Source organism: Mchenga conophoros, linkage group LG22, assembly GCF_057382185.1.
Source record: "Mchenga conophoros isolate Kocher_MC1m ecotype Shallow Benthic linkage group LG22, M_conophoros_male_GT1.1, whole genome shotgun sequence".
NCBI classification, from domain to species: Eukaryota; Metazoa; Chordata; class Actinopteri; order Cichliformes; family Cichlidae; genus Mchenga; species Mchenga conophoros.
Genome location: NC_140546.1, coordinates 18,120,145 through 18,146,239, shown reverse-complemented (window position 1 = coordinate 18,146,239; position 26,095 = coordinate 18,120,145). Strand labels below are relative to the sequence as shown.

General features: G+C 39.2%; 2 protein-coding genes across 3 annotated transcripts; one reads left to right on the top strand and one right to left on the bottom strand.

Annotated features, from left to right (window-relative positions):
• Positions 1-769: 769 nt before the first annotated feature.
• Positions 770-18,854, top strand: ptpn2b (protein tyrosine phosphatase non-receptor type 2b). 2 transcript variants are annotated; one of them, XM_085262162.1, is made up of 10 exons: positions 770-992; positions 1,525-1,615; positions 1,704-1,804; positions 6,430-6,528; positions 8,312-8,449; positions 9,011-9,220; positions 10,941-11,102; positions 12,617-12,813; positions 13,447-13,542; positions 17,912-18,854. In XM_085262162.1, exons 1-10 carry the CDS (start codon positions 906-908, stop codon positions 17,931-17,933), a joined length of 1,203 nt encoding a protein of 400 aa, XP_085118288.1. In that variant the 5' UTR covers positions 770-905; the 3' UTR covers positions 17,934-18,854. The 2 variants fall into 2 exon arrangements, with proteins under 2 accessions (XP_085118288.1, XP_085118287.1); XM_085262161.1 differs by having other exon boundaries at positions 12,617-12,822.
• Positions 18,855-20,831: 1,977 nt separating this feature from the next.
• psmg2 (proteasome (prosome, macropain) assembly chaperone 2) lies at positions 20,832-23,702 on the bottom strand. Its single transcript, XM_085261960.1, has 7 exons — positions 23,482-23,702; positions 22,515-22,686; positions 22,162-22,220; positions 21,940-22,058; positions 21,679-21,858; positions 21,323-21,443; positions 20,832-21,223 (listed from the first exon to the last, which is right to left on the bottom strand). The coding sequence occupies exons 1-7, from the start codon at positions 23,536-23,538 to the stop codon at positions 21,143-21,145; spliced, it is 789 nt and encodes a 262-aa protein (XP_085118086.1). The 5' UTR covers positions 23,539-23,702; the 3' UTR covers positions 20,832-21,142.
• Between the last annotated feature and the right edge of the window lie 2,393 nt (positions 23,703-26,095).

Here is a 26,095-nt window from a genome sequence, read left to right as displayed (position 1 = left end):
AGTTAGTAGTAAAGGGTCCATAGTGTGCAAAACAATATCCCCACCCCATTACACTATGACCAGTTATAGTCTAAATGCACTAAGTTGCTGCCATGTAATTGTATTATTAGATATTTTCTTTAATTAGCAGTTCAGCCGACATATTTGCTTAAATGAAAATGACTTTATGCTGAAACTTTAAAAATGTATTGCTTTCTAAAAGTGTGAACACTGTTATTTTCCAATTACATAATGTAATAACAATGTATCTATGTCAAAGATACATTTGCTTTTTGAATCATTGTTAAAATGTTTTAGTTTTAAATACTTTAATAAATACCCCCCCCCCCCCTTCCCGGCCCCCCAAGCAATCTTTATTTGCCTGCCAGGCTTTTAATTTATTTGATAGAGGTAATAAAACGGATTATTTGCCATCAGAGCAATAGATACTGAATGAAGCTTTAGTGGCATAGAGATATTCTAATAATTTACAAAATACTAATGTAAAACACACACACACCAACACACACACACGTACACACAACAGACAACTTATAAAAGGGAGCATGGTTAAAAAAAAAAAGCTTAAAAAATGCGCACCAGTGCATTTTTAATATGAAATTAGATAGAACTCCGTGGATGTATACTGTAAACTAGTCCTTCAGACAAAGTTTTCTTGGAGTTTGACATCTTGTTTGTTCGCTAAACATCTTTGATGCATTTGATTCGTTAACCGCTGGAGGGACCTCTGTGGCGCATGCGCACCTTTCTCACTTTTGGATGACAACTGCGGCAGAGAGATAACGGACAAACACTCAGCGAGAGCTCCGCGGCGAGGGCAAGGGTTCACTGTTCGGGTAAAGGTTTCTCTGTCCTAAATAAAGTAATGAGGTAGAAAGTCAAAAAGTTAACCAACCCAACCGGCTATGGAACAGATTGGCACGGCTACGGTGAAGATGGACCAGAAGTTTGAGGAGATAGATTCAGAGGGCCGGTGGCAGAAACTCTACTCAGTAAGTCTGTTAGCATAGCAACCGCAAAGCTAACGCGGATTGTGAGTACTTAAAGCGCGCATTTATTGGAGTAAAACTAACAGTCCGGAATGCATTTACTATAAAGTTATAACCGTCTTTCCTAAATAATTTCCTTTGTAGCTCATTTTCATGATTTGCGTTATTTTTAGAAGTCGCTGACATACTTTACTTTTAATGTTACCGAAAGCTTAGTCAATGTCATAAGCCCGTGCATATGGTTGAAGCGATTAGCTACATTACATAGCTACGGACTTGTTTACACTGTTAAATCCGCTCTCCCCCCCGGGAAGATCCTGCTCTTAGTTCATATGTAATGACTGCCGAAAGTTACCGCGTGTGTTTACGAGTAAACCAACTGGTTTTCTGATTGCTCTCATGTGATAATATATGCCTAGTGAAAATGCTCAGAGAGGGGCGGAACTGAAAATGTAACCGCTTGAATTTGGTACACGTAGTGATTTGTTTCATTACTTTTTCTTTTGTGTCGCTAAACCTTACTCCCGCTGTCCAGGAAATCAGGAACCAGTCCCACGAGTGTTCCTACAAAGTGGCAAAGTATCCGGAGAATCGCAACAGAAACAGATATCGGGATGTCAGTCCATGTAGGTAAACATTTGTATAAAGGCCAGACTGTTTACCTGTCAATTCACAGCCCATGCCAAAATAACATTTCCCTTATCCCACTTGCAGTCGATCACAGTCGGGTGAAGCTGAAGAACACAGAGAATGACTACATCAATGCAAGTCTGGTAGTGAATGAGGAAGCCCAGAGGAGTTACATCCTGACTCAGGCAAGTCCAAGGAGTTCTACACCATGGTTAACCCTCTGAGGTCTAAGTCATTATATGTGCTATCTCCTAACCCTAATCCTGCCCCACAAATGGTGCTTGGAATTGTATCAAACTAAAGCAAATACCTGAATCCCAAATATCTGTTGAGATGTTCAAAATATAACGCTGAATGTGATTCAGAACACGTTTTGCTTTTGTATGTACTATTTTACGTAGTTTAACAGTATCATTAGCGCATCATAAAGTGTTTAATAAGCTTCCACAACATGGGTCCACAAGATAGACAACATAATCATGGTTATTTTGTTGGCTTCAATCTGTTTTTGTGCAGTAGGACTTAGATGCCTCAAACTAAAACATACTTTACTGCTCTGTCATGTTTTTAGTTTGAAGTCTGCGCTTTTGACACAAGTTGAAACCTTAGACTCGGTGAGGATAAGGTTAAGATGCTAGGTCATCTTAAATCGGTCATGTAGTTTGGACACCAGAGTGTTAAGGATCTTGCTTTTAGGTCCATGTAGTCCATTATTTATTAACACTGACTGATTATTTAGGCCCTAAAATATCTCTCTATATACACTTTTAGTTCTGTAATATTTATATGAATGTGGCTTTTCCCCCCAGTTCTTATCAAACTGTGTACATGTGGCTAGTTTGCATAATAGTTTCTGCATATGCCCTTCTTCTCCTCATAATTATTTATTATGTTAACCTGTGTACAATTACCACCCGGTTTGTTATTTAACCTCAGCCTCCAATTTCTAAAAATCCACAAAACCCAAACTAAAAGAGCTCAAAATAAATAAAGCAGGTTGGATGTTTCATTTGCTGTTAGACAGAGTTATTTGCATGTGGAAATAGACATAACACGGCACAGCAAATCCCTGAGCTGAGTAACTCAATCTGTTATCACAAGAAAACGAACTTCCAGGTGAGAATTTGACTAAGGGCGACCTGTTTAGAGATATCGACTCACACTTTTACCCCCATTCTCACATCAAAGAAGAAGCAAAGAGTTAAAGTCTGCATTAAAGTGGGAACATTAGGATTTTTTTTGTAATATTCAGGTTACTGGCTTGACTTGGCAGACGTGAATAGACCTGTTTGTAAGAGGTTATTAATGAGACTTACCTCTGAATGTAACCTAACCCTGTTTGACAAACAGAAACTGAAGTGGTCCTTCTTGCTTCCAGCGCCTCCTGAGACCAAAGCTCTTGTTCAGAATACAATTTTAATTTCTCCTAGTTATTTTGGATTAATTGGACCTGACAGTATAAAAACGAAGCATCACCAAACAAAGTTGTTTTTTCTTCTTATGGGGACACTTGGTTTGTTTTACACCATAAGACAATACAGTTACCAGTGTTTGACCCTTTAATCCCCAATTACTGTGGCTGTAAAACTACAAAATAATTCTGATCTTTGAGCTGGCATTTGAATTTTCTCTCTATCCCAAAATGTTTGATGAGTTATGGTAATGTGAAGCACACATGGTAAAACCTAGGCAGAGCTGATTTCCCTGTCTGTATTCAGACTACAGTACCTTGTAGATACTACTGTGTTGCCATGATACATCAAATATTGCCATAAAGTTGGTTTTCTCTATCTTCCGGATCAGTTTGAATTTTGTCTGTAGGACAAACAGTGACAGAATTACAGTCAGTTAAAGAGTGGCTGTGAAATGGACTGGCCACTGAGCCGATGGTATATAAAGGGTGAACTTTATTGAGCAGAGTGAAGTATAAGGTGCATTATAGCTAAAAAAGTAAACCCCCCCATATGAGGAAAGCTGGTCATAGGAAGTTCCATAATGATCCATATGTGCTTATTCAAATCCTTTACACACATGGCACACCTGTGGCGGCTTCATTTATTATTTTAGCTCAGTTGTTCCTGATATGGAGATTAGCAGTCAGAAGTAGACAGTTAATCAAAATCCACATTGTTGTTACTGAGGCAGCTGAGCTATCATATGTCTGGTTGCACAGGTTCTGAGGTCCATTACACAGATTTAAAAATACTTCTTAGTAATTCTGTTCCTTTTACTAATTCAGACATGTTTTTGTTGTTAGTTTTATTGTTTAGTTTAATTTGCTTTGCTCATCCAGCCAAAGGACCGTGTCTAATGCCACAGCAAGTTCTTGTGAACTGTGGCCGTCTCTAACACAGTTCACAAGAACCACTATTCCTCTGAGTTTTTGTCATATTTTAGTGAAATAAAATATGCGCGTGGTGATTATCTAATAGCTCTTCACTTAAACTGTGCTGAAAGTCAAGGTCACATTTTTTTGTGAGTTGTAAAGGATTGTGACGGATGAGCTACTGTGTCATTGACGTTATGGCCAATTTAAATTCAACGTCATGAAAGTCCAGTAGTGCTTATTGTATCAATATTGTGCTAATAGATGTTTACCAACACTGTCATGACCTCTCTCATCCTTTATATTTAAATTCAGGACTTTGTATTAGCATGGCAGTTTGTATAAGATATTAATATAACACTAAGATATGGTATATATTAATTATACTCGGTGTGGTCAGTATATCTTCTGTGGTTGTGTGTTTGCTAGTAACTCAAAGAACAAGATATGGCAAAAGACATCCTGAAAACTGTGGAAATATATTTAGTTACATCATAAGCTGTGGATATTACACATGAACTGAAGCTTTCGTGTTTAAAAACAATCGCTGAAATACAGAGATGCTTTTGGAAGCAGCACGTCTCATCCAGCTTGCAGGCTGGCTGCCAGGGTTGCTGCTTGTCGGATAATGATGTCTAAATCTCTCTACCACCGGTTGTAATTGCAGTTTTGTTGAAAATATTTCCTTATATCACTAACTCTGTCAGTGATTTTTTTTTAGCCTTTACTAATTAAATCAGAATGACTGCAACAACATATTATATAATGACATTAAGATAAAAGTCATTTGAAACCTAAGAAATACCACAAGTTTGTGAAGCGAGAGAAGAGAGGTAGGCTAGAAGCTGTGAAACACTCACGTTAACAGAGTTTTATTTATCAGAAGGAACACTGATCTTTTATTGCTTCTTGAAAAGAATTAAAGGGTGTTTTCACATAATTAGCCTTTGAAATTCTTTTTATTGCTACGTTATCTGGCGTGACTAATAGTTGTTGACATTTTGAGGACACAGTTATTACAAATATCAGCTGAAATTCTCTCTTTAAGAGTCAGGAATTCATGCCACAAGAGTTGTGGTGATCATGTGACGGGTTTCAGTTGGTGCAAAACGTTGTATGAAACCAAAACCTTTACCATTGGTTCTTAACCAGACGTGCATTCTTCCTACACAGATTTGAATATTTTCAAGTCTTCAGGAAATGAAAGGACAAATGACTTCAACGGTCATCACCACAGTTAAACAGCCCGGGCTGATAAGACTCTTTATTTATGATTCTGCTCACCATGCACTGACTGCTACCTCGCTAATTTAAAGCTACTGAGCGTTTTCACGATTAAACACGACAACCCTGTATCGCGTGTTTCTCACTTCAGTAACAGATTGTAAAGAGTTGGGCCGGAGGATATTTTTGAGATGTTGACTAACAACATTTTTTAGTCTAGTCTTACACACTTGAGTTCTGTCAGTCATCCATAACATCCAGTGGGTTATTTTTTTTCACACTTTTTGTTTTCTTGTATTGCTTCTTTGGAGATGAGTCATCTGTGGTTTGTTAAAATGTTACAGCATCCCACTAGTCTGATCAGAGTCAGCTGAAAGTAGTTACACAAAGCAATCATTACACATTTAAAACTATAACCAAAATTGCAGCAGTTACTTTCCACATCAATAAATGTGATGATGATTTTTTTTTAAAACTTTTAATCCTTTAATTTTCTTTCTTTTTAATCCCGTATGTTATGTTTTCTTGGCTGTGATGATGGGCTTCTCTGTGGCTGACGACTGAAGACCGCGTAAAATGTTCCTCAGCATAACTCCAGAGAAATGGCTCGTGAGGTCAAGTTAATTCCTGTAGCACATTTAAAAACAAAGTGCTGTAAAATTATCAACAGAGTTTGAAAAAAAGGCATCATAAATTGAAACTCATTATGATTGAAATGCTGAAGAATAAAAAAGAGTTTTCAAAGAGTTTTGAATGTGTCTAATGTTGGAGAGGTCCTGATGTGAAGGAGCAGGGTTTTTTTAATATCAAAGAAATGAGCCGGTCATCTTAATGTTTAAGCACTTGTATTTTTTATTTCTGTTTAGCAGGAATGCAGCAGAGACTACTGACTACTGTACCTCTGTCTTATGTATTCTGAACATAAAGGCAGACTTTTAAGAGACTCATGAAAGACCTTTGACATTTTGATGGTTTTCAGCCCACCAATAATTTACTCAGCTCAGCCACATGGTAACCTTTAGCAGTTTTGATCTTTAACTCTTGCTGTCATGCGGCAAATCTCTGCGGCATGCTGACCATAAGATTAGAGACCAACCTCTGTGTGTTGCATGGCTAATATATTGAGTGGATCTGATGTTATTGTTCAAAGCATAGACATCACATGAATTTGTTTTGTGGACCTCCCACTCTTCCAGCTGTGTAACTGATTGAAGCGTTTGTTTGTTTTTCTGTTTATTTATTTATTTATTTTGTCCACAGGGCCCCCTCAGGAACACCTGTGGTCACTTTTGGCTCATGATCTGGGAGCAAAAGACCAAAGCAGTCATCATGCTCAACAGAGTCATAGAGAAAGGCTCGGTGAGTGTAGAGTACAGCAGATACAGATTACACTCTCTGGTATGACTTCTGTTATTCGACTGTGTGCACCCACACACAGAAATTTGCAGAAATATCAAATAGACCACAGAAAAACTTGTCAAGAGATCGACTGTTTTATCTTCAGCCACACACACACACACACGCACACTTACTTGCTTGCTGGTAGTGTGAAATAATTTAAGCACTTTTTAGTGCTCATATTAAACTTTTTAAATGGTCAGATGTCAAGTAACACACCACATTTACATCCACGATGAAATATCCAATAATCATGACTGCATCCATGGATCCAATGACGTTTTCCTAAGAACTTCACAGCGAGGTCTCACAGTGTTTCGGTTTGATGTGTATTTGCAAAGGGTTCAATTTTCCCTCGTCTCATCACAACAGTAGAGAAATTCCCACATCCAAGTCTTGACTTGACTTCAGTTGTTAATTACTTTTAAGCTGGCCCAGGCCCACACTCTCTGGTAAATATTTTCATTCAAATCCTTCACTAAGCTTTAAGTAATCCTGTTAATAAACAGGGAAACAAACAAATGGACAGACCTAAGCATCACGTGACCTCCTTGGCAACAAAAAGCCAACATTTGGTAAAAAGAGGCAGTCGGTGATGGCGATGGATAATCTCAACCCCCCAACTGAGGCCTCACAGACAGCTGTTTACTCAACAGGGTCGGTTCCTTACACATCTTAGTATCGTCCTTTTCTGTAGCGATTTTAAATCTGGCTGAAAATGCAATCTTTTGTTTTTATTTTCCAAACCAGCATTCCTGAGATGTCACAATGTGATATTAAGCCCCTTTTTTTCATAATCACAACATTATCTGATAACAGCTCTACTGTGTTTTTTTTGCCTATACTGGCATGAAACCTGAAGGAATTTGTTTTTCTTACAACACTGGCCGACAGACCTCGCAAGGATGGCTTAAGTTGTCTTTTTCGACACGCTTGTGTTACTCTGCACACACTGAAACAATAACCTGGCATCCTTATATTTACACACTGCAAAAGCCATTTTGGAAAAGCTCCATTTGAGTGGGAGAAATGTGTTTTTGTGTTTTTGTTTGTTTGTTTTTTGTCTGGATGCAGAGCTGCAACATGAAACGTGAAAAAATGTGGGTTTATAAATTTTAGAGGCTTAATCTGTATGTACTCTCGCCCTCCTCCTGTCAGCAGGATTACTGGAATTCAGTGTTTTGACAGTGTGTTCACACACAGATGTATTGAGTGGATCTGGGATGCAGCCAAACCTCTCAACTCCTCTAACTCCAGTGATCCTGCAATGTTCAGATTAAACACGCACACTAAAAGTCTGTCGTGCAGAGCAGCTGTGACCTCTCTGTTTCTCCGTAAAGCAGCTGAAGTGGATCCTGCTGGGTCATGAGAATCACTCTGTGCCGGTTTTCTTTGAAATGAAAGATACAGAGCACCTAATCAACAGATATTTTTAAACTCACAAGGATCTTCTCTGTAGATTGGCAAAGTTGAGTGATAAACTTAGACTTGCTGAATTGGAATTGAACAAGGCTTTACATTTGGCAGGGACTAACTGACATAAACGTCTACAGGAAGGAAGTACACAAATACTTTTTTTTACGCAGAGTTATACATGTTTTGTGTCATGTGACGTTAGCGTCAGTGTCACCGGGTAGAATTAAGAAGATATTTGACTGCAATGTGTGTAAAGTTATTATTCAGCGTCCCTGAATAGCCGCTTCTACTTCTCCTTTTAATGTGTGTGTTTCCTCTCATGTGATAGGAAAAGTGTGCCCAGTACTGGCCCACAGCAGAGGAAAGGGAGATGGCCTTCAGAGACACACGCTTCTTGGTCACACTGCTGTCAGAAGACACCAAGTCTTACTACACCACCAGAAGGCTGGAGCTGCAGAACATTCAAGTAGGCCACAGCATTACTCAGTGTGGGGAATTACCAGCAAAAGGTGGCGAAGGAGAAGTAAAATTTAGAGGTTTCACACCAAAGATTTGCCCTTATTCACTAATGACACATATTATTATTATGTTTTGTTTTTTTATCAGATTTTTACAAAGCTTTTCTCCCACGCAAACAAAGCGCCAAAACTCCTTTTGGCGCTCATTTTAAATATGATGAAACAAGTAGCTGGAGGATTACAGAAACTCAAAATTAAATGATTTGATTTTACGCTGTACTTTGTGCATTTGCCATTTGTTTAAAACGTATCAGACTGCTCTCTTTCTTAATGGAAATTTACAGCCAAGTTTATTTTGCTGGATTGGTGTTTTTTCAGGAGCAGGTTTATTCAACAAAAAGAAACTGAAAGTGTTGTTGCTGACTTGTTTGCCAAGTCCAGTTCTTAAACTGAAGTAACCTCCAGTTACCCCAGTCAGCACTGATAAAGACAACTGAAAGTGTAAATACACATAGAGCAAAGTTTTAGAGTTTAACTGCTAGTGAGCCCTGCTTTATCTCCTTTCACAGACAGGGGAGAAAAGGGAGCTCTACCACTTTCATTACACAACGTGGCCCGATTTTGGTGTCCCCGAGTCCCCGGCTTCCTTCCTAAACTTCCTCTTTAAGGTGCGGGAATCTGGAGCACTGGGCACAGATCAAGGACCAGCTGTGGTGCACTGTAGCGCTGGAATCGGACGCTCAGGGACGTTTTCACTAGTTGACACATGCCTGGTCCTGGTAAGTCCTGGGTCTTTGTTCTACGCAAGCTCCGACTGAATGCGTTTCATGTATTTTTGCTACCTCCACCAAGGAGATTATTTTTGTAGTAGTGTTTGCGTGTGTGTCATTCTGCCTGTAAGCACAATAGCTTGAAAAGCTTTGAATGAATTTTGATAAAACTTTGTAGGGGTGTAGAGTGGGGTCATGTTAATGGTCCATTAAAATTTGGCTTACATCCACCAATGTCTTCAGGGTCAACATATTGATTTAATGGTCGAAAATTACTAAAAAAGCTTTATAACTTAGAAGCTACAAGTCTTAGAAGCTTGCAGTGTATTGTCAACATATAGAAAGTATGGTATATAGAAAGATTTATCATATCATGCCACATTTGACCTCTGATCTTTCCTTCACAGTCAACAGATTGAGCTAAAGGTCAAAGAGATAATAATGCTATATAGAGATATTTTAAAATGTGTTTCTTACTGCCATTGTTTGTATTGACAACATAGAGGCAGTGCTATATGGGGATTCTAAGTATATGGTTACTTTGGACCTCTGTCCTCTTCTTCAAGGTGAAATAAGGTCAAACCGCCATAAAAGATCTTTTGTGTTTAAAACTCTCCTTAAATTCTGCTGCCTTTGTTTGTATTGGCAACATTTAAGAAATGAAACTGATACATGGGGATTTTAAAAATCACTTTATAGTTTGGATCGAAGTTTAATTGTGTCAGGTTTGACTTTTGACCTCACTTTTACATTTCACATATGCCTTTCCTTCGAGTTGACCTCAGAATCTGTTATTTTCAATGTACTACACATTTTCTTATTTACGTTGAAAAAGGACAAAGAAAACAAAAACAAAATATATATACACAAAATACAATACTGTTCTCTTAAATGTAAATACTGCCCAGAGGGTGCGCTGCCCTGGGCGAGGTTTGCCCTCTTTGACCTGTGCTTATTTTAAAGATTAACACACAAGTTATTATTTGACATTTGTATGTGCACTTTATGTTAAGAAATGGCATGAGCTCAGTAACTTTCGTAATGAATCTATTGGCGCTTGAATATGAAAATAATTGTGTTTGAATGTCTGACTGACGCACCTTAAGCACATAGATATAAGAGAAAAAATGCCGAAAAAATAAAAGTGAAGTACATTTACGTTTATCCCACACTCCAAATACAACACAGTTTTGCATTTTGAGAAAACGCAGTGTAAGGGTACAAAAATATTTTTAAAACTTCTACACTGAAATTATGGCTGTCTTTGCTTGCCCTTCCTCCTAAAAGAGCACAGTAAGGTGTAGCTTTAGAGGCAGGTTTTGATAGTTTATATAACATCCTGGAAATAAAGCCTGTCGGGAAATGTCAGAAAGCTCCTTTTTCCTCTAAACCAGCTGGCAAGCTGTCACTGTGTTTGTGTTTCATTGACAGAATCTGGCAGGCTTCCAGAGTGATAATGTTGTACTGTAGTTAACCATTCACTGTCCTTATTTTATGTGAGAGTTTACTCACTATAGCCTTCCAAAACAGACAGTGCTTTGAATAAATACAGGATTAACTTAAAAATACAGACTCAAACATTCAGGTTATTTACAAGTTTATGCTGTAGATGAAAAAATAATGGAGATTAAATTGATTTGGATTTCCCTTTGAAAACATGGGTTAACATAAAGAGATTTGGGATTTCCTTCTGGTTAATGGAAATGTGTATTATTGCTGTATCTTCTAGATGGACAAGAGGAAAGACCCCTCATCAGTAGACATCAAAAGCATCCTGCTGAACATGAGGAAATACCGAATGGGCCTGATTCAGACTCCTGATCAGCTGCGATTCTCATACATGGCTGTCCTTGAAGGGGCAAAGTTTATCATGGGAGACTCATCTGTACAGGTAGCTGTTCCAGACAGGAATAAAAAAATAAAAAACAATTAGGTGACTTTCTTTCTCAATCCGTTGTTCGTGTGTAAAATTGGAGGCCTGTGTGTAGTCCCACTTTTTTAGCAGGAGTTATTTTTTTCTGAAAAAGATTTAGAATCAGCAGACTGCGAAATATTTTCATATTTTACTGGGGGCTTACTTTGTGAATTAGTCAAAGAGAGATGGTGGAATATTTGGGGATTGGAAAGCCAGGCTGACAACTTGAGATCTGAAGGCTCAAACAAAGTATTATAATAAGCCCAGTGTGAATTACAATGCAAGAAAATGATAACTAAAACATTGGTATTCTGTTCTTCCATTTAAACTCAGACTGTGTGTTGAGTCTGAGCTTTTCTAGGACACATAGATAAACACAAGTATAGCAGTAAATATAAATCAAACGCATGGTATCTGTTTACTTTATATGGAAGGAATATTATTTATCTACAAAATCCCCAAGTTGTAAATCAAGGGAACTATATTTGTCAGTAAGGGAGCCACATTATGGCCACACTGATTTGGTTGGTGTGCATCACTATGATCCTGCTGGGTGCAATGTGTTCCCAAGAAAATTATTGCTTTTTGCTTCCTGCGCACTTGTTGAAGTAGTAAACATAAATTTTTTGTTGCGCAAAAGGGCGAGTGTGCAATTGTAAAGCGCAAACTGCGTCCAGGATGGAAACAATTGTATTATACTGCTAATACAATATATGCTAATACAATACAACTTTGACTCTTTGCAAACATCTGCACAGACAGCATGCAAATGCTAAGCTAGGCAAGACTCAGAGTGATGTTAAAGCTGAGTGCATGCAGTCCTCAGCCCAGCACCCAGAGCCTGATCTTCAACACGTAACAAAGGAAGTGTTGAGCAGTCAGACTATACCCTCCATTACTCCCTGTTGATGTTTCTACAGTAGAATCACCATGGCGATTGCCATGTAACGTGTAGTGTAACTAATTACTCCCTCGAGGGAGTAGTTAACTAACAATAAATGTGTAATACATTACCCCAACACTGCTACAAACTGAATACAAAGTCAACTTTTAGTCTTTACTTACAAAATAACTGTTTCCGTCTTTGCTCTCTGTCTTCAGCAATTATTGTGGAGATGAAGACAAGAGCAGACAAGGACACAGCAGTAATGTATTCAGAGCTAATAGGTTCAGAAGACTGCGATACACACTACCAAATTCTTCTTAAAATTTAGGTTTTGTTTTCTTTTGAGAGTCCTAAAAGGTAGACAGATTTTACATTGTATTGTCTTTGAATCCTTATCCTTGAAAAATGCTATCTGAGACAGTCCTTTACATGCAGCACCAGGCGCTCTGCGTTGTATTTACGTATTTAACCTCATAAACCTAACCTGCTCTATATACTTTTGTTGCACAATGTCATTTTACAGAGTGGAAACACACAGAATGTTTTGTCACTGGAAAAAAGTACTGCTGTTCCCATCCTGTTTGCTGTCAATCTTTCCGTGTAGAATCAGTGGCGGGAATTATCCAAGGAAGATCAGGAGCCGCTATCAGAGTCTCCCCCTGCACCTCAGCCACAGGCCAGGTGTCCGACGGAGCGGCACAATGGCAGCCAGCAGGAGGACGGAGGGGACTACAGACAGGACGGCAAAGCGCCTGCACAGTCTCCCTGCAAGGAGCAGGAGCTCGATGGCAGCACAGCACAGTCAGTACAGTGAGTCTGATAAACAAAAAGCGTGTGTAGATTATCAGCCAATAATCAGCTGATTGACCTATTACTGGTTCAACTTCTAACAAAGTATGAATGTCAGAGTGAGGATAGATGTAAAGTGAATCCGATGAAACCCATAAAAAATAGAAGAAAAAATTAAACTGGGATTAAAAAACCAAACAAAACAATGAAATTAACTGAAATGACACTTTGTACTTAAATTTTAAATGGCAAACTTAGAGGAAACATCTTTAGTTTTAGACTTTTTCAGTTTGGTCACATTTGTCAGCACAGCCGATTGTCATTATAAAGTGTGTTTTAAAACTGGTCTGACTTCTTTATTCTATCCCAGGCAATTACTTCCCACATTATAATAACTGAAAATACTGAAACTTACACTGATTCTAATGAGAACCAAACTGAAATGAGAAAATCCACTCTGGAAACAAATCTGAGAAAAACTAGAATCTATAAAACCAGGAGTAAAAACTGATGACAAAATGTTAAACTATACCGTCTCTGTTTGGTGTCATTTGGACTTGGCTACAGGCTACATGTGTAAAAAAAAATTAAAAAATACCGTTGTTACTAAACAACTGTTTACCTGCGTTCCTCCTTTCTACGCAGAAAACGACGCAGGGAAGACAGCATCTCCAAATCGAGCACAGCCAAGACACCCCAAAGCAAGTCCAGGACAAATGACTCTGAGAGGAAGAGAAAAAGGTGATTAAAGTTTTGGTTTAAACCACTTTTTACTCTCTTTTTTGTTTTTTATAGTCAAATCATCAAGTTGGTGTTCTCTGGGATGATTTTTCATGCACCATGTCAGTACCTGCTGAAATTTGGACTGCCAAGCGTTACATATGTGTGTAAAAAATAATCAACGTGGGCAAATTTAGGTAGTCCATTGGGGTTAATTACCCCAATGGAAGTCAGGTACACCACTGTGTTGTATTTAATAAATGGCTTTAGCAGTAAGCGAGGTGTTAAAATGCATAAATTGAGGCATCGAATGATTTTGCACTCTCTTAGGTCTTTATTTTCTTGTAGACAGCGGAGAAGAATTTTTATTTGACCACTGTTACGATGTCAAATACAAGAGGATACAAGTCATTTTTCAGCTACACTTTAATTTACTTTAAGGGATACACAGGCTTTCCCAGTGTGTGACTTAAACCTCTAATAGCAGAAGTTACCCCAAGTCGGTCTTGAAACTTCATTTTTTTTAGCTTTTATAATTTTCTGTTTCTGTTTCTCATAATTCTTATGCATCGACTCCTCTAGCCTAGCCAGCTGACACACAGCTTACGTTCTCATGAAGGCACAGGTTGACACCTTATTTCTGATGACAGTGCACCTCAAGAGAAAAAAAAAAACTGCTTCTCACTGAATCACTTCTGAGAAGGCAGCCTTTGTTGTGTGACATGTCAGCGTTGTTCCAGTAATACAGGCAAAACGGCGCCATTTCTGTGAAGATCTTACACTGTTGTTGTGGTTCTCCTGGACAGTTTGGGCTGCATTTGCTGCACATGACAAGAGCTCGGCTGTCCGGCGGGGGGCGGTGTATCTTTACCCCCCTCTGAGGCAGCAACGACAACCACGGAGAGCGCGTTTAACGGACGAAATTTACCCGCAGCTTTAAAAAAAAAAACAAAAGAAAGAACACCCACTCTTGTACATGGAGGTCTGTGTGTTTGCGTGTGTGCAGGTGTGTGTATGTAAGTGTGTATTGCTGTGTTTTCTCTTGGGGTTTTGTTCTTCCTTTGATGATTTGCTTGGCTCTTGTGGTTTTGGAGTTGTTAATTTTGGCTGCACTCTAGCATGCTGCGCGAGTGTGAGTACATTTGTGGTTGTTGGTTTTCAAAACTCTGAAATGTCAGGTTCGGTTGGAACAATGCAAAATGCTAATTATTATTATGCATCATATATTTGAATTTGCCGTCAGCGTTTTATCTCTGCAGTAAACCCTGTCAAGAAAGTGGGCGTACGAAAGATTAATCAACAACCTCTGCTTTGAAAATAAAAGTCATGCAAGGAAGGAGGCCTGGAAAGAGAAGGCAGAAGCATAGATTGTCCCTTGGCAGTTATAGAAAAATACATCAGTGATTGGACCTTTGATGAAGCCCTCCATCCTGCCGTTCTGACAAATGAGGAGTGGGTCTGACTGAAAACCCAGCTGAGTCTACTGATGGTCAAACGCCCACAGCTTCAGTTTTAAAATCTTGATACCTGTGCTCCAGCGGAAATCCACTCGGTGTTTTGTCAGTCGATGTATTTCTGAAATATTCGGTTGTTGTAAGCAGCTGAAAGTGCGCCTCTATGGATCAAACGCCACATCAAGATGCAGTCAGCGCTAACTTTTGAAAAATCAGCAGTCTTAGCTGCTCACAGCAGTTTGCTTTCTGTTTTCACAAAGCTCATTTTAAGCTATTTGCTGGCTAACACACAAAATAAGCAGCACTGCCAAAGTAGCAGTGAAACACCAGAAAAGCTTTTTTTTTTAAAAAGGCTCTGGTTCCAGATGTGAATTTCCCCATTCATTTTCTCTATTTACTTTTCCTAAAATCCTCATACTGAGAGTTTTAGGCCTTGATCAAAGCCAAACAACCCATGAGGTAAAGCATGACCATAAAAATCTTTGTTTGGGATCACAAAATTAAAGGAAAACAAAAGAAAAAAGGTGCATTACTGGGTACACAATTAATGGTGAAGAAATTACTCGTCCCAATAGTGCAAAACCTAATCAAACTGAATTCTTTTCATTTCTGTATTGCTGTAAAATAATAGTGTTGTGTGTGTGTGTGTGTGTGTGTGTGTGTGTGTGTGTGTGTGTGTGTGTGTGTGTGTGTGTGTGTGTATATATATATGTCTGTGTGTGTGTGTGTGTGTGTGTGTGTGTGTGTGTGTGTGTGTGTGTGTGTGTGTGTGTTTGTGTTTAGTAAAGGATAGTGTAGTTGTGTGTATGGTACAGTTCTTTGTTCCCGATTGCAGTGACAGCTCTTGCAGTTTCTGAACTTTCTTCCCACTAAGCAATCTGCAGATTTAAACATTGCCACGGTAACACCAGCCTCCACCAATCACAGACGTTGCCGATTCAATTTAAGATTGTGGGTAGGCTAGTTTTGTTTTTTTGGTTTTATGGCCCATAATCAAAAATCCTCCTGGAGAACATGAATGGGATTTTTACTTCTGGAACCTCACCTGTGTCATTGTAACATTTGTGAGAGGAAGCAGCCAGAAGTGCATCTCAAACACACAAATCAAAGAGTTCAAAGATATATTGATGTATTTTCAGGATGATAATTAAAAAACAGTCTAAAGAGTACACAGCTGATTGCAGCTGCCTGTGGCTCTGCTAAGGCGTACCCTGATTTGTGATCCTTTTTCTTCTAACTTAATGCAGACAGTAAAATATATTAAAATAATCTTGTTGAATTCGGAAAGCCTCCCTAAACAGTTGCCCCCCACATAGAAAGAATGCAGGTTTAAAGAACATCTGCTTTGGCTTAACTTTTTAAAATAATGAGTGGATATGTCTGGATTTGCTGCATGTTTTTTCTATCTTGAGGACTTTATTGTGTCTGTTTTCCTAGTGGATTTGTGTATTGTGAAGTGCATCAATTGTGTTTTGGACTTTATAAAGTTTGAATATTAAATCAGCAGCTTTTCTTACTTAAACAGGCTGGAAGATCAAAAACACTTCCTGTTGCTCAACTAACAACTAATTTTTAGATCGTTTTCTTTTCTTTTCTTTTTTCTTTGCTTGTGTGTCTGGAAATAGTTGAAGTGCCTGTAAGTTACGTAAAGCGCTTCAGTGTTTACTTCTATCCAACCAACAGTCCCAGACCTCAAAACGGAAGAGGCTGAAACTACACACATGTAGTTTGATGTGTTATTAAAGCAGTCAGAGTTAATGTAAGTGTAATTTCAGGCCCGACTCCAGCTCTACAGCAGTCATCTACGTTCTTCATTTTAGCACTGATCATTAGATCTAATGGAGAGGGCAACTTTTGCTTTACTTTACAAAAATATTGAACATTTCTCTGAGATGTGGGGAAAAGCTTGGCTGTATCCGTAACATACCATTGTTGGTTGTGATTACACTACGTCTTTACCCTTGCACGTTGGAACTGGAGGAGCTGGTTTGGTAGCTCACTTTGACTCTATGACTACATACTACAGTTGTGTGCAGGGCTTTTCCTGCCTAGAGGAATTTCTGGCACCCTCCAGAAAGTGCAATAAAAATCACTGCCATTGTTTGTTGAAATAGAATTTACTCGAGCATGATAGACTTGAATTAACAGACTCCTTACCTTTACTGTACTCTGGGTGCGGCTGGGTACTACACTGTAGCATTTCTGTATACCTGAACTTCAGTAGTGTGTTGGTAACGTTCCCCACAGAAGCACAGATTCATACAGTACCACAGCCAAGTGTACGCATCATCAGCAGCACAGGGCAAACCACACCAGCAGTCGAAACACGAGCAACTTCAGCAGCTGGATACTGTTGGAGGTTGGCCTTTTAAAACAAACACTGGGCACTGAAATATCATATTGGTATCTAAAAGCTAGTCCTAAAAGCAAAGAACGAAACAGGGATGTCTTTGGACGCTTTAAAATAACGAAACATTTTCGTGTTTCAGCTGAAAGCTTCTGAACCACTCGGGGGTTTTCCTGGCTCTCATCGAGCCTTTGGAGGGTACATAAATATGATTGGTTGAGACAAAGACCTCAAGTTACAAAAGGTTACTATGGTATTGCTGGCCATAAACAAATAAACAGTTGTGGTGATCTTTTTCTTTTGGGGGGGATTTTTGTATGCAGGAAACCCCCTGTGAGTGTGACGAGTTTTATTAAGCATAACAGCTGCTTTTGCTGCTCTGATAGTTGGTCTGATGTTGATGTGATCAAAGTGATCTTTAGATTCCTGCTTTCTGCGGTTTCATCACGGCAGCTCGGCCAAGCCTAAGATACTAACGGGATTTTTCGTAGCACGGCTTCCTTTGATCACTCTTAAGCTTCACTGACCGACAGAAAAAAGTTTTTTTGAGTTTGACAGGAACTTATTTTTCTTTATTTTCTTTTCACAGGGCGAAAACCAGCGACTACTAACCACCTCCACCTGTAGCCACAACTCTGGCAGCAAAGCCAACATCGGCAGGGAACTCCAGCTCTCTCCCAATCTTCCTCACCTCCATGTCCTCAGCTAGCGCTCCTTTTCCTTTTCATTGCTTGTGTGTCTTTTTTTTTCCTTGCATACCGGCCTATCATCATTAGTTAGAGCCAACATTTCTGTTTCTTCTACCATCAGGAACACATCACGTCCACCTCCGGCTCACCTTTCCGATCTCTCATCCTCATTGTTTACAGTGGACACTTTGACATTCGTTTAAAGACAAGCACACCAGCGCTTTACCCCTCTGGCCACACCTCAACCTTAAACTGTCAATGCTGCTTCCGGAGTCAAAAGATTTTTTTCTTTCTCTCGCTCTCTTTTTTGGCATTAATAATATTATTTTGCAGCTTTCTCATTCTTTTACGCTCATTTACATTCATGAAATTCAGACTGAAAATAGGGGCTATGCATTGCCAATTTGTAATGCTGTTTATATGTGTATTTTTGGAAAAGGGTAAAAAACATTTTTTCAGAGGCAAAAGTAAAAAATGTTCTATTTTTTATAATAAATTACTTGAAGTTTTTCAGGTGATGTGGGGCCGGCTGAATGAAACACACTGTCTCGCTCCCATGTGAGAAATTCAGTGACATGTAATGTTTCCATGATGTACATAGTGTTCTTCTTTTTTTTTTAAGAGAGATGTGTACAAAATGACATATTTTTGCTTGTAAAGGAAACCCTGAATACCAAAAGAAGAAGAAAAAAGGACGAAAGCTTATGTTACACACCTGGATAAAGTAGAAAGCTGATTTAAAGCTGACTTGTTCTCCTTTTGAAACAAATTGTCTTAAGTTTGTTTTTGTTTTTTAGAGTGTAATCTGTAATTAAAACTGGTATCATCTAGTTTACATACAAACTGTTCTTCTGTGGTTATTTATCTACAAACCTGTTGGTTTGGTGCTATATTAATGAAATATAACAATAATAATAATAATATTAAAACAATAATATATGTCTTCTTTTGGATGAAAAGAAGTTGGATAAATTGGAAGAATTAGTATTTGGTTAGCTAAAATTATCAGTTGTAAGCTAAACGAAGATTACAAAGACACATAACCATCCATAAAATTATATTTAGTCATTTTTTAAATGTAATTTTATGATGATTTGGTGTTCAAGATGTAAAACTAAACATTTTTAGTAGCAGGAGGATAGATTTTTGTCAGTTTTTCCTTTAGTTTTCATACTAAGCTAAACTAGCAGTATGTAGGTTGTTGCCCACAGTGGTTGTAAATGCTGAGACCCAGTAAATATAGTAAGAGCTATACAACAGAAAAAACCCAGTTTAAAATAGTTGTGTTTGTCCATGAACAATTTATTGTGTTCAAATTTTATTCTATGTTGTATTTTGTTGGTTTACTTCCGTGGCATCTTATAATCTTCTATCTAATTTCAGGATGTGAGAGAATCCTAAAATTTAGGATAAGAAATATTATCAGTATTAAAATATTTGAATTAAAAACCTGAATTAAAACTATATAGAAAACAAAATGCAGCTTCTTGCTTAAGAAATGGGACGACTAATAAAAACAAGACTTGGAAGTGGGCGTGGTCAGCACCAGAAGCAGTCTGAACTGCTGATGACAGGACAGTTTTGACTGTCTCATTGTTGCAGCAGATTCATCAGACCAGGAAATATACTTCCAAATTTATTCTATTGTTTAGTTTTGAAGCCTCAGTTTCCTGTTCTTGGCTGACTGGAGTGGCACCCAGCGTGGTTTGCACTTCTGCATATCTCATTTGTAACCAGTAATTCTGAGTTACTACTGATTTCCTGTCAGCTCAAAGCAGTCCTCTGCTTCTCCTCTGACACCAACAAGGTATCCAGAAAATCACTGGATATTTTATCCTTTTCAGACCATTCTCTGGAAACTCTGGAGATGGCTATGTGGGAAACTCCCAGCAGATCAGCAGTTTGTGAAATACTCTGACCAGCACGTCAAACAACCACACCACATTCACCAGTGGCTTAAATGATTTTTCTTCCTCATTCTGAGGCTTGTTTTGAACTTTAGCATGTCATCTCAAGCATGTCTACATGCTTAAATGCACTGAGTTGCTGCCGTGTGATTGATTGATTCGATTATTAGAGCAATTGAAAAGGTATAACTACAGAAACAGGTGAGTATCTTTTGTACCCTAACAAAAAAATAACCAAAACAATATTATTTTTTCCTCTTCTTCAATGTGGTCAATTATGCCTATCAAATAAACATTAAGTGGCTTGTGTGTACATATTTAATAACTTATTTATGCCTAAATGGCACTTAGTAGAGTGCTTTTATTACAAAAAATGCTTTGAACTCCTTAAATCTGCCCCTGATGAATACCCCCATATTAATTTAAAAAGATATAATTAAAAGTAATAACTTGAAAAATCATTAGCAGTAAAAACTGAACTGAAATGAGCAAACAAAAGTGTGAAAATGAAACTGAAAACAAATCCAAGATACAAAACTATACTAGGAATCCTCAACTGCTTATACACCATTTTATTTAATGTCCTCAGTTCAAATTTACTTGTTTCTTTCAAATTATTCAGATCCAGGACTTTATTTTATTGCTCTCCCTTAAAAAAATCTCTGCTGTCAGCAGGACATTCCTTTCCCACAAGTGGTCTACACACAGAAAATGATTCAGACTGAAAGGAAAACCGCAAAATGGCTTGAATCGGAGCGTTGTGCTGTTGTTACCATTATAGGTTGTAGAAAAGAATCAAATTACAGAGAGGTGGGACTGCCAGGAATACAGCATGGAGCCTGGCCAACCACTTTCAGTTAAGTGGGTGGAGGCTTAATCCAGTGATCCACAATCAAGATGAATTCACACCACATTCCTGTAGCAACGTTTTATTAGAAAAACATTTTTTTAAACCAGGAAATAGCAGTCCAGAAGTGAATGTTTGGGTCACATCCTGTATTTGTACATTTTATTTTGTTATGTTTGAGTTATTTAAGATACATTTCCAAGACGGAGGAGATTTATGTGGGCAATTTCCATCTTTCTATATGTCAGCGCTGCCATCAGTCACCGGGTTTGACCCCAGTCGAGAGTTTGCTGAGGTCTGAAAACGACAATATGTGGAGCAAACGTCTTGCATTAAACACAAATTATAGAGGGTAAAAAACTAAAACACTATACATATCAGAACAGTGCAGGCGGGATGCCGTTTCCAAACAGGAGACTCCAGGAAGTCGGGATCTTCCATTTGTTGGGCTGTTTGCTCTGAAAGGAGAATTGGAGAGCAATGATTCTCCTCACAGTGACATTACCACTCCTCTGAAACTTTAGGTTGCTTTAATGCTGCGCCGTGGTGTCACTTACATTATCGTCCAGCAGATGGAGCCAGTCGTTGAGGTGGTTCGCCAGAGCGAAGGCATCGGGGATGTTGTCACCTTCTGAACAGAAGAGCAGCAGCACAGCCAGCGGGAGGTCCTCTTTGCAACTGTGCAGCACACGTGATCACACAAACACAAATAATATTAACAAGGAAGTCTTACTGAGGCGTTTCAACATACTGAAAAAGTGTCTGAACACACCTTTATTGTGATTTATATTGGAATAATTATTAAACTGTAACAGTGACCCATGCTCTTACACACAAAAATAAAAATCATTTTAAAACCAGCTCCCTGTGTTTTTGATGATCTTTTGTCTACCTGCAGGTCTCCTGTCTCTACCTGTCTGTGTAAAGTCCTTTGGTGATGCCTCCTCCGGGGATGCAGAGTCGTGGTTCCGTGTTTCTGTCTGTGAGTCCGGGGAAGGCCGGGACTCGCTCCATTTCCCTCCAGCCCAGCTCCTTCAAAGCGTCCGCGCTCCCTTTCAGCAGGGACGGCGTGACCAGGTACCTCAAAGGAGTGCTAGCAGAGACACGTGTTTGTTGAGCAGACATGATTGAAAAATGCAAAAGTGAAGAAATAAGGCGATGGCGTCGTACTTACCCCTGCAGCTGCTGGTCATCTCTCTGGTAGGCGTGGCTGCTGGAGAGGACGACAGTCCTGGAGAAGCCGCTGGATTTGATCCAGGACACGAGCAGCTGACGAAACTTTTTGGTCTTTGACTGCAGTTTAAACAAAGGTAGAACAAAAGAAAACAACAATAGGCATACAGTATGAAAGGAACTCAGAGAATGAACTGACGTCATACTGATGACTGATTGTTACCTGAAGAATTGGTGCTCTGATCTGAAGGACCGCCAGCTTCAGTTCTGCTGCTGCGTAAACTGTGGATTACAGAGGGTTACTTTTCTTTTGACTTCACAGCAGCTGCAGACAAAACTGCTGATCACCTGACTGATGGTTGACAACAACAGGACTAATGTCAACTAATAAGACAGTGCTGATTAAAAACAACCAGAAGATCACAGTTGGGATAGCGGACATCCCAGCGCACAGCAGTAAAGAGACAGTAGACTTGAAGGGAACATTTCTGAGTCGTTTTGTTTTTGTTTTTAATTTCTGATCAGAAATGTCGACATCTCTGTGTTAGACAGGCACCAGCAGTGACCCAACTGTACCTTCAGCAGGAGTGTGCAGCTCCTCGCCATCTTCTTTGCTGCTGGCATACGGGTTGTTCCCGGCCATCGGGATGAGACAGTCAGTGTGTATGTGGCCCACCCTACTCATGTTCAGAGTGGACACGATGAGATCCACGGCCAGCTGACCCACGTTACCTACAGCCACCGCAGGCTGGAGGAGGAAAGAGGGAGAGAAGTAACAAAAGTAAAGAGAAGGCGAGAATCGTTTTAATCACTTTTTCCTTTTCCTGAGCACATTTTAGTTGTGCAAAACATCTGATAAAGAAAAACATGCGTTAGAGAGGTCCAGTTTTTACTAGGCCTCTAAGTTTTTTTCAAGTTTTAGGACAGTTGCATTTTTTTTGGTAGTTTTATTGCACTGTGCAAGTTTAAAGTCACCCCTTATTTCTTTATATTTTGCAATAACAATGGAAAACAGGTGCAACAAATTGTTCAAACATACATGGAAATACAGCAGGCAAAAACAAATTTGTACTATTATTCTTTAACATTTTCCATAGATGTAACTAAAACAATGGGAATAAACGTTGCCATGCATTATCGTGACAGGGTGCGCGTAGTGTCATGTGTCATTCATTCATCCCTTGAGTTAGGTGTCTTTTATGAGCTTGAATGATTCACAGGTAAATATTTAGTGGCTTGACACACAAAAAGACTGCTCTGAAAATACAAAGAAATAAGGGCTGGCTCAAGACTGTGCCTCTGCGTCCCTCCACAGTGGACAATAAGGCTGTAACCGTGGCGCAAACACCCAGCTTGAATCCAAGGGGTTTAACAGGACTTTTGCATTACACGTGTAGGAATTAAAGGTATTTTTATACACAGCCAGTTTCTTGGATGAAAATCACAGAAGTGAAGCTTTTGTTTTTCCCTGGTGATTACACGAGTCTCATATGAAAGCATGAAGCAGGAACTGATGGGAGGATTATTTTCGTCCGTCACTCACCATGACGAGGGTAAAATCTCTGAAGGAGGGTGCTGAGCTCTGCGAGGAGATAAACATGGTGCTGTTCAGCCAGCAGGCACACACGACCCTACAAGCCTTCAGATAAACAAACTAAATTAAAAGTTAGACGTCTAAATTACAATCCCAAGGCAACTTTCGCTTCTATTTTCATTCCTCGCGTTGTGGACCTGCTCGGCTCTGTGTCGACTGTTGATGACGGTTTCAGTACCACGCGGGGATGCCCAAGTTAAATGTTACAGTGAAGCTTTGTTTGTTTTTTAATAGTTTTAAGTAGACTTCTTTAACAAGCATCCACAGATTTGTTTAAAGCTCCAAGTGTTTTTTTTACTTACTGTCATTTAAAGTGGTGTTTTATGTGTTTCTATTACGATCAGGCATGTTAACGGTCAGACTGTAGCTCTGCAAAGATTTACTGCGCGTTAGAGATCCTCAACTCTGTTGCCTCAACTGTGCTGTGTTCATTTATCTATCGATACATACATCCATAGATCCATCCATCCACCCATCCGTCCGTCCCTCCTTCTGTCCTTATATGTACTATTGTATGTGTGGTAAAAACATACATAATTTATTTACACTCGGCAGAATTGCACATATAAATATATATACATGCTTCACAGAAGCATCAGGAGTCAGCTGATGTTCATTCACGCTTCCTTTCATTTTTATTCTATTTTTATTTCTCTTTAAATGAAGGATGCCTTCAAGGATGTGGTAAAGGGATAATATATTCCTCTCCAGCTTGTTGTGCTTAAAGTAAGATTAAAGGTGGTGTAGAAGATGAAAATTGCATAACAATCAGACATGTAAGTTACTAAAGAGAAACAGCTTTAATTAGTCAGTTTGCAACAGGTCAGTAACATGGTTGGGCATAAAAAGAGCACCTTAGAGTGGCCGAGTGTCTCAGAAGTAAAGATAGCCAGAGGGTCAACAATCAAGTTTACAAATTCTGGAACAATTTTAGAATAATGTTCCTGAATGTAAACTTTATGAAGATTCTGAGAATCTGTAGGAATCTCTGGGCGCAACAGACAAGGCTGAAAAATCGATACAGGATGTCCGTCATCTATGGGCAAGGCGTTAAAAGCAGGCCTGATTCTATCATGGATATCCCTACATCTGTCACAGGGTGGAAGTAATTTTAATCTTTTATTCTGTGAGTTTCACGGTGTCTGCATGCTTTTATTTTGAAAGTGAACTACTTCCAGCCCACATCTCCCCAATTAAAATAATGTCTTCGCTGGGCTAAATCTAATTTAAACTGAACTGAGGCAAAGTGAAAAACTGTTCTATGGTCAGACGAGACAAGATTTGAAATCTTTAAAGTCAGATGTGGTAAACAAATTATGAAACCAACTGAAGAAGATTTCAATGTAAGGGTCTTCAAGCAGCTTTTTAAACTTTTTTAATGTGTCTGAAACAAGCAGAGCATCATTTAAAACACAACTTAATGATTCTGTTTACACTGTATGCAAGAAGCCATTAACCCTGAGTACCCCACATGTAAGAGTTCATCATTATTATTATGTGATGTACTGCTCTGGCTGCAGAGCGTGGGTGTCTTCAGAGACATATTACCTGGGTAAAGGTTCAGGATGAGTCACATCTAAAGCTGCAGCTCGAATTTCTCCAGACTGCAGAGCTTTGACTAAAGCATCCTGATCAACAACCAGACCTGAAACATGAAAAGTCACAAAATCAGGCTGAAAGCACAGAGACTGGTGAGGACTCGCATCTCTGCTGACGTTGACCAGGGTTGCAGTGGGTTTCATGAGGGACAGCTCCCTGTGGCTGATCAGGCCTTTGGTTTCAGGGGAAAGGTTGACAACGAGCACAACAAAGTCGGCCTCCCTCAGCAGGTCATCCATGTTCTCACAGTAACTCGCCCCCCACTGACTGCTCATCTTCAATTCTCCTGAACAATACACACACACAAAATAATCACAAATGTACAATAAACACTGTATTAACGTCAGATTTAAAATTGGGATATTTAATATATATTTAAACAGCATCAAGTCAGTTAAATTTCTGGTATATTGATCAGTTGAGTAGCAGAGGGAGTTTAATCAGTATCAAATGCTTTGGTGATGATAAAAATTAACACCAGGTGCACTAAAGTGGCAACAATGAGACAAACCTTAAAGCAGGAATTGGTTTTACAGGCGGAGGCTAGTGACATTTTTCTCTCTTCTTCTTTTCAAACTGTTTTGTCCCTAGTTTTGCATTTGGCTAGGCTCAGTGTCACTACTGGTATCATGATGCCTGGACCCTACAAAGGCTGCACTAGTAGTTGCCAGAAGATTTGCTTCCAGCACAGTCTCAAGAGCATGAAGGAGCTTCCAGGAGACAGGCAGTTACTGTAGGAGAGCTGGAAAGTCCTTAATTCATCAGCAGGACTGGTATTGGCCTCTTAGTGCAAGGAGGAGCCTGATAAGCATTGCCTGAGCTATAAAATAACCTCCAGCAGGCCACTGGAGAGAATGTCTCTGACTAAACAATCAGAAACAGACTTCATTAGGGGGTTCTGAGGGCCCGACATCCTGGCCCTGTGCTCACTGGAGCCTGGTTAACATATTCAATAGAATACCAG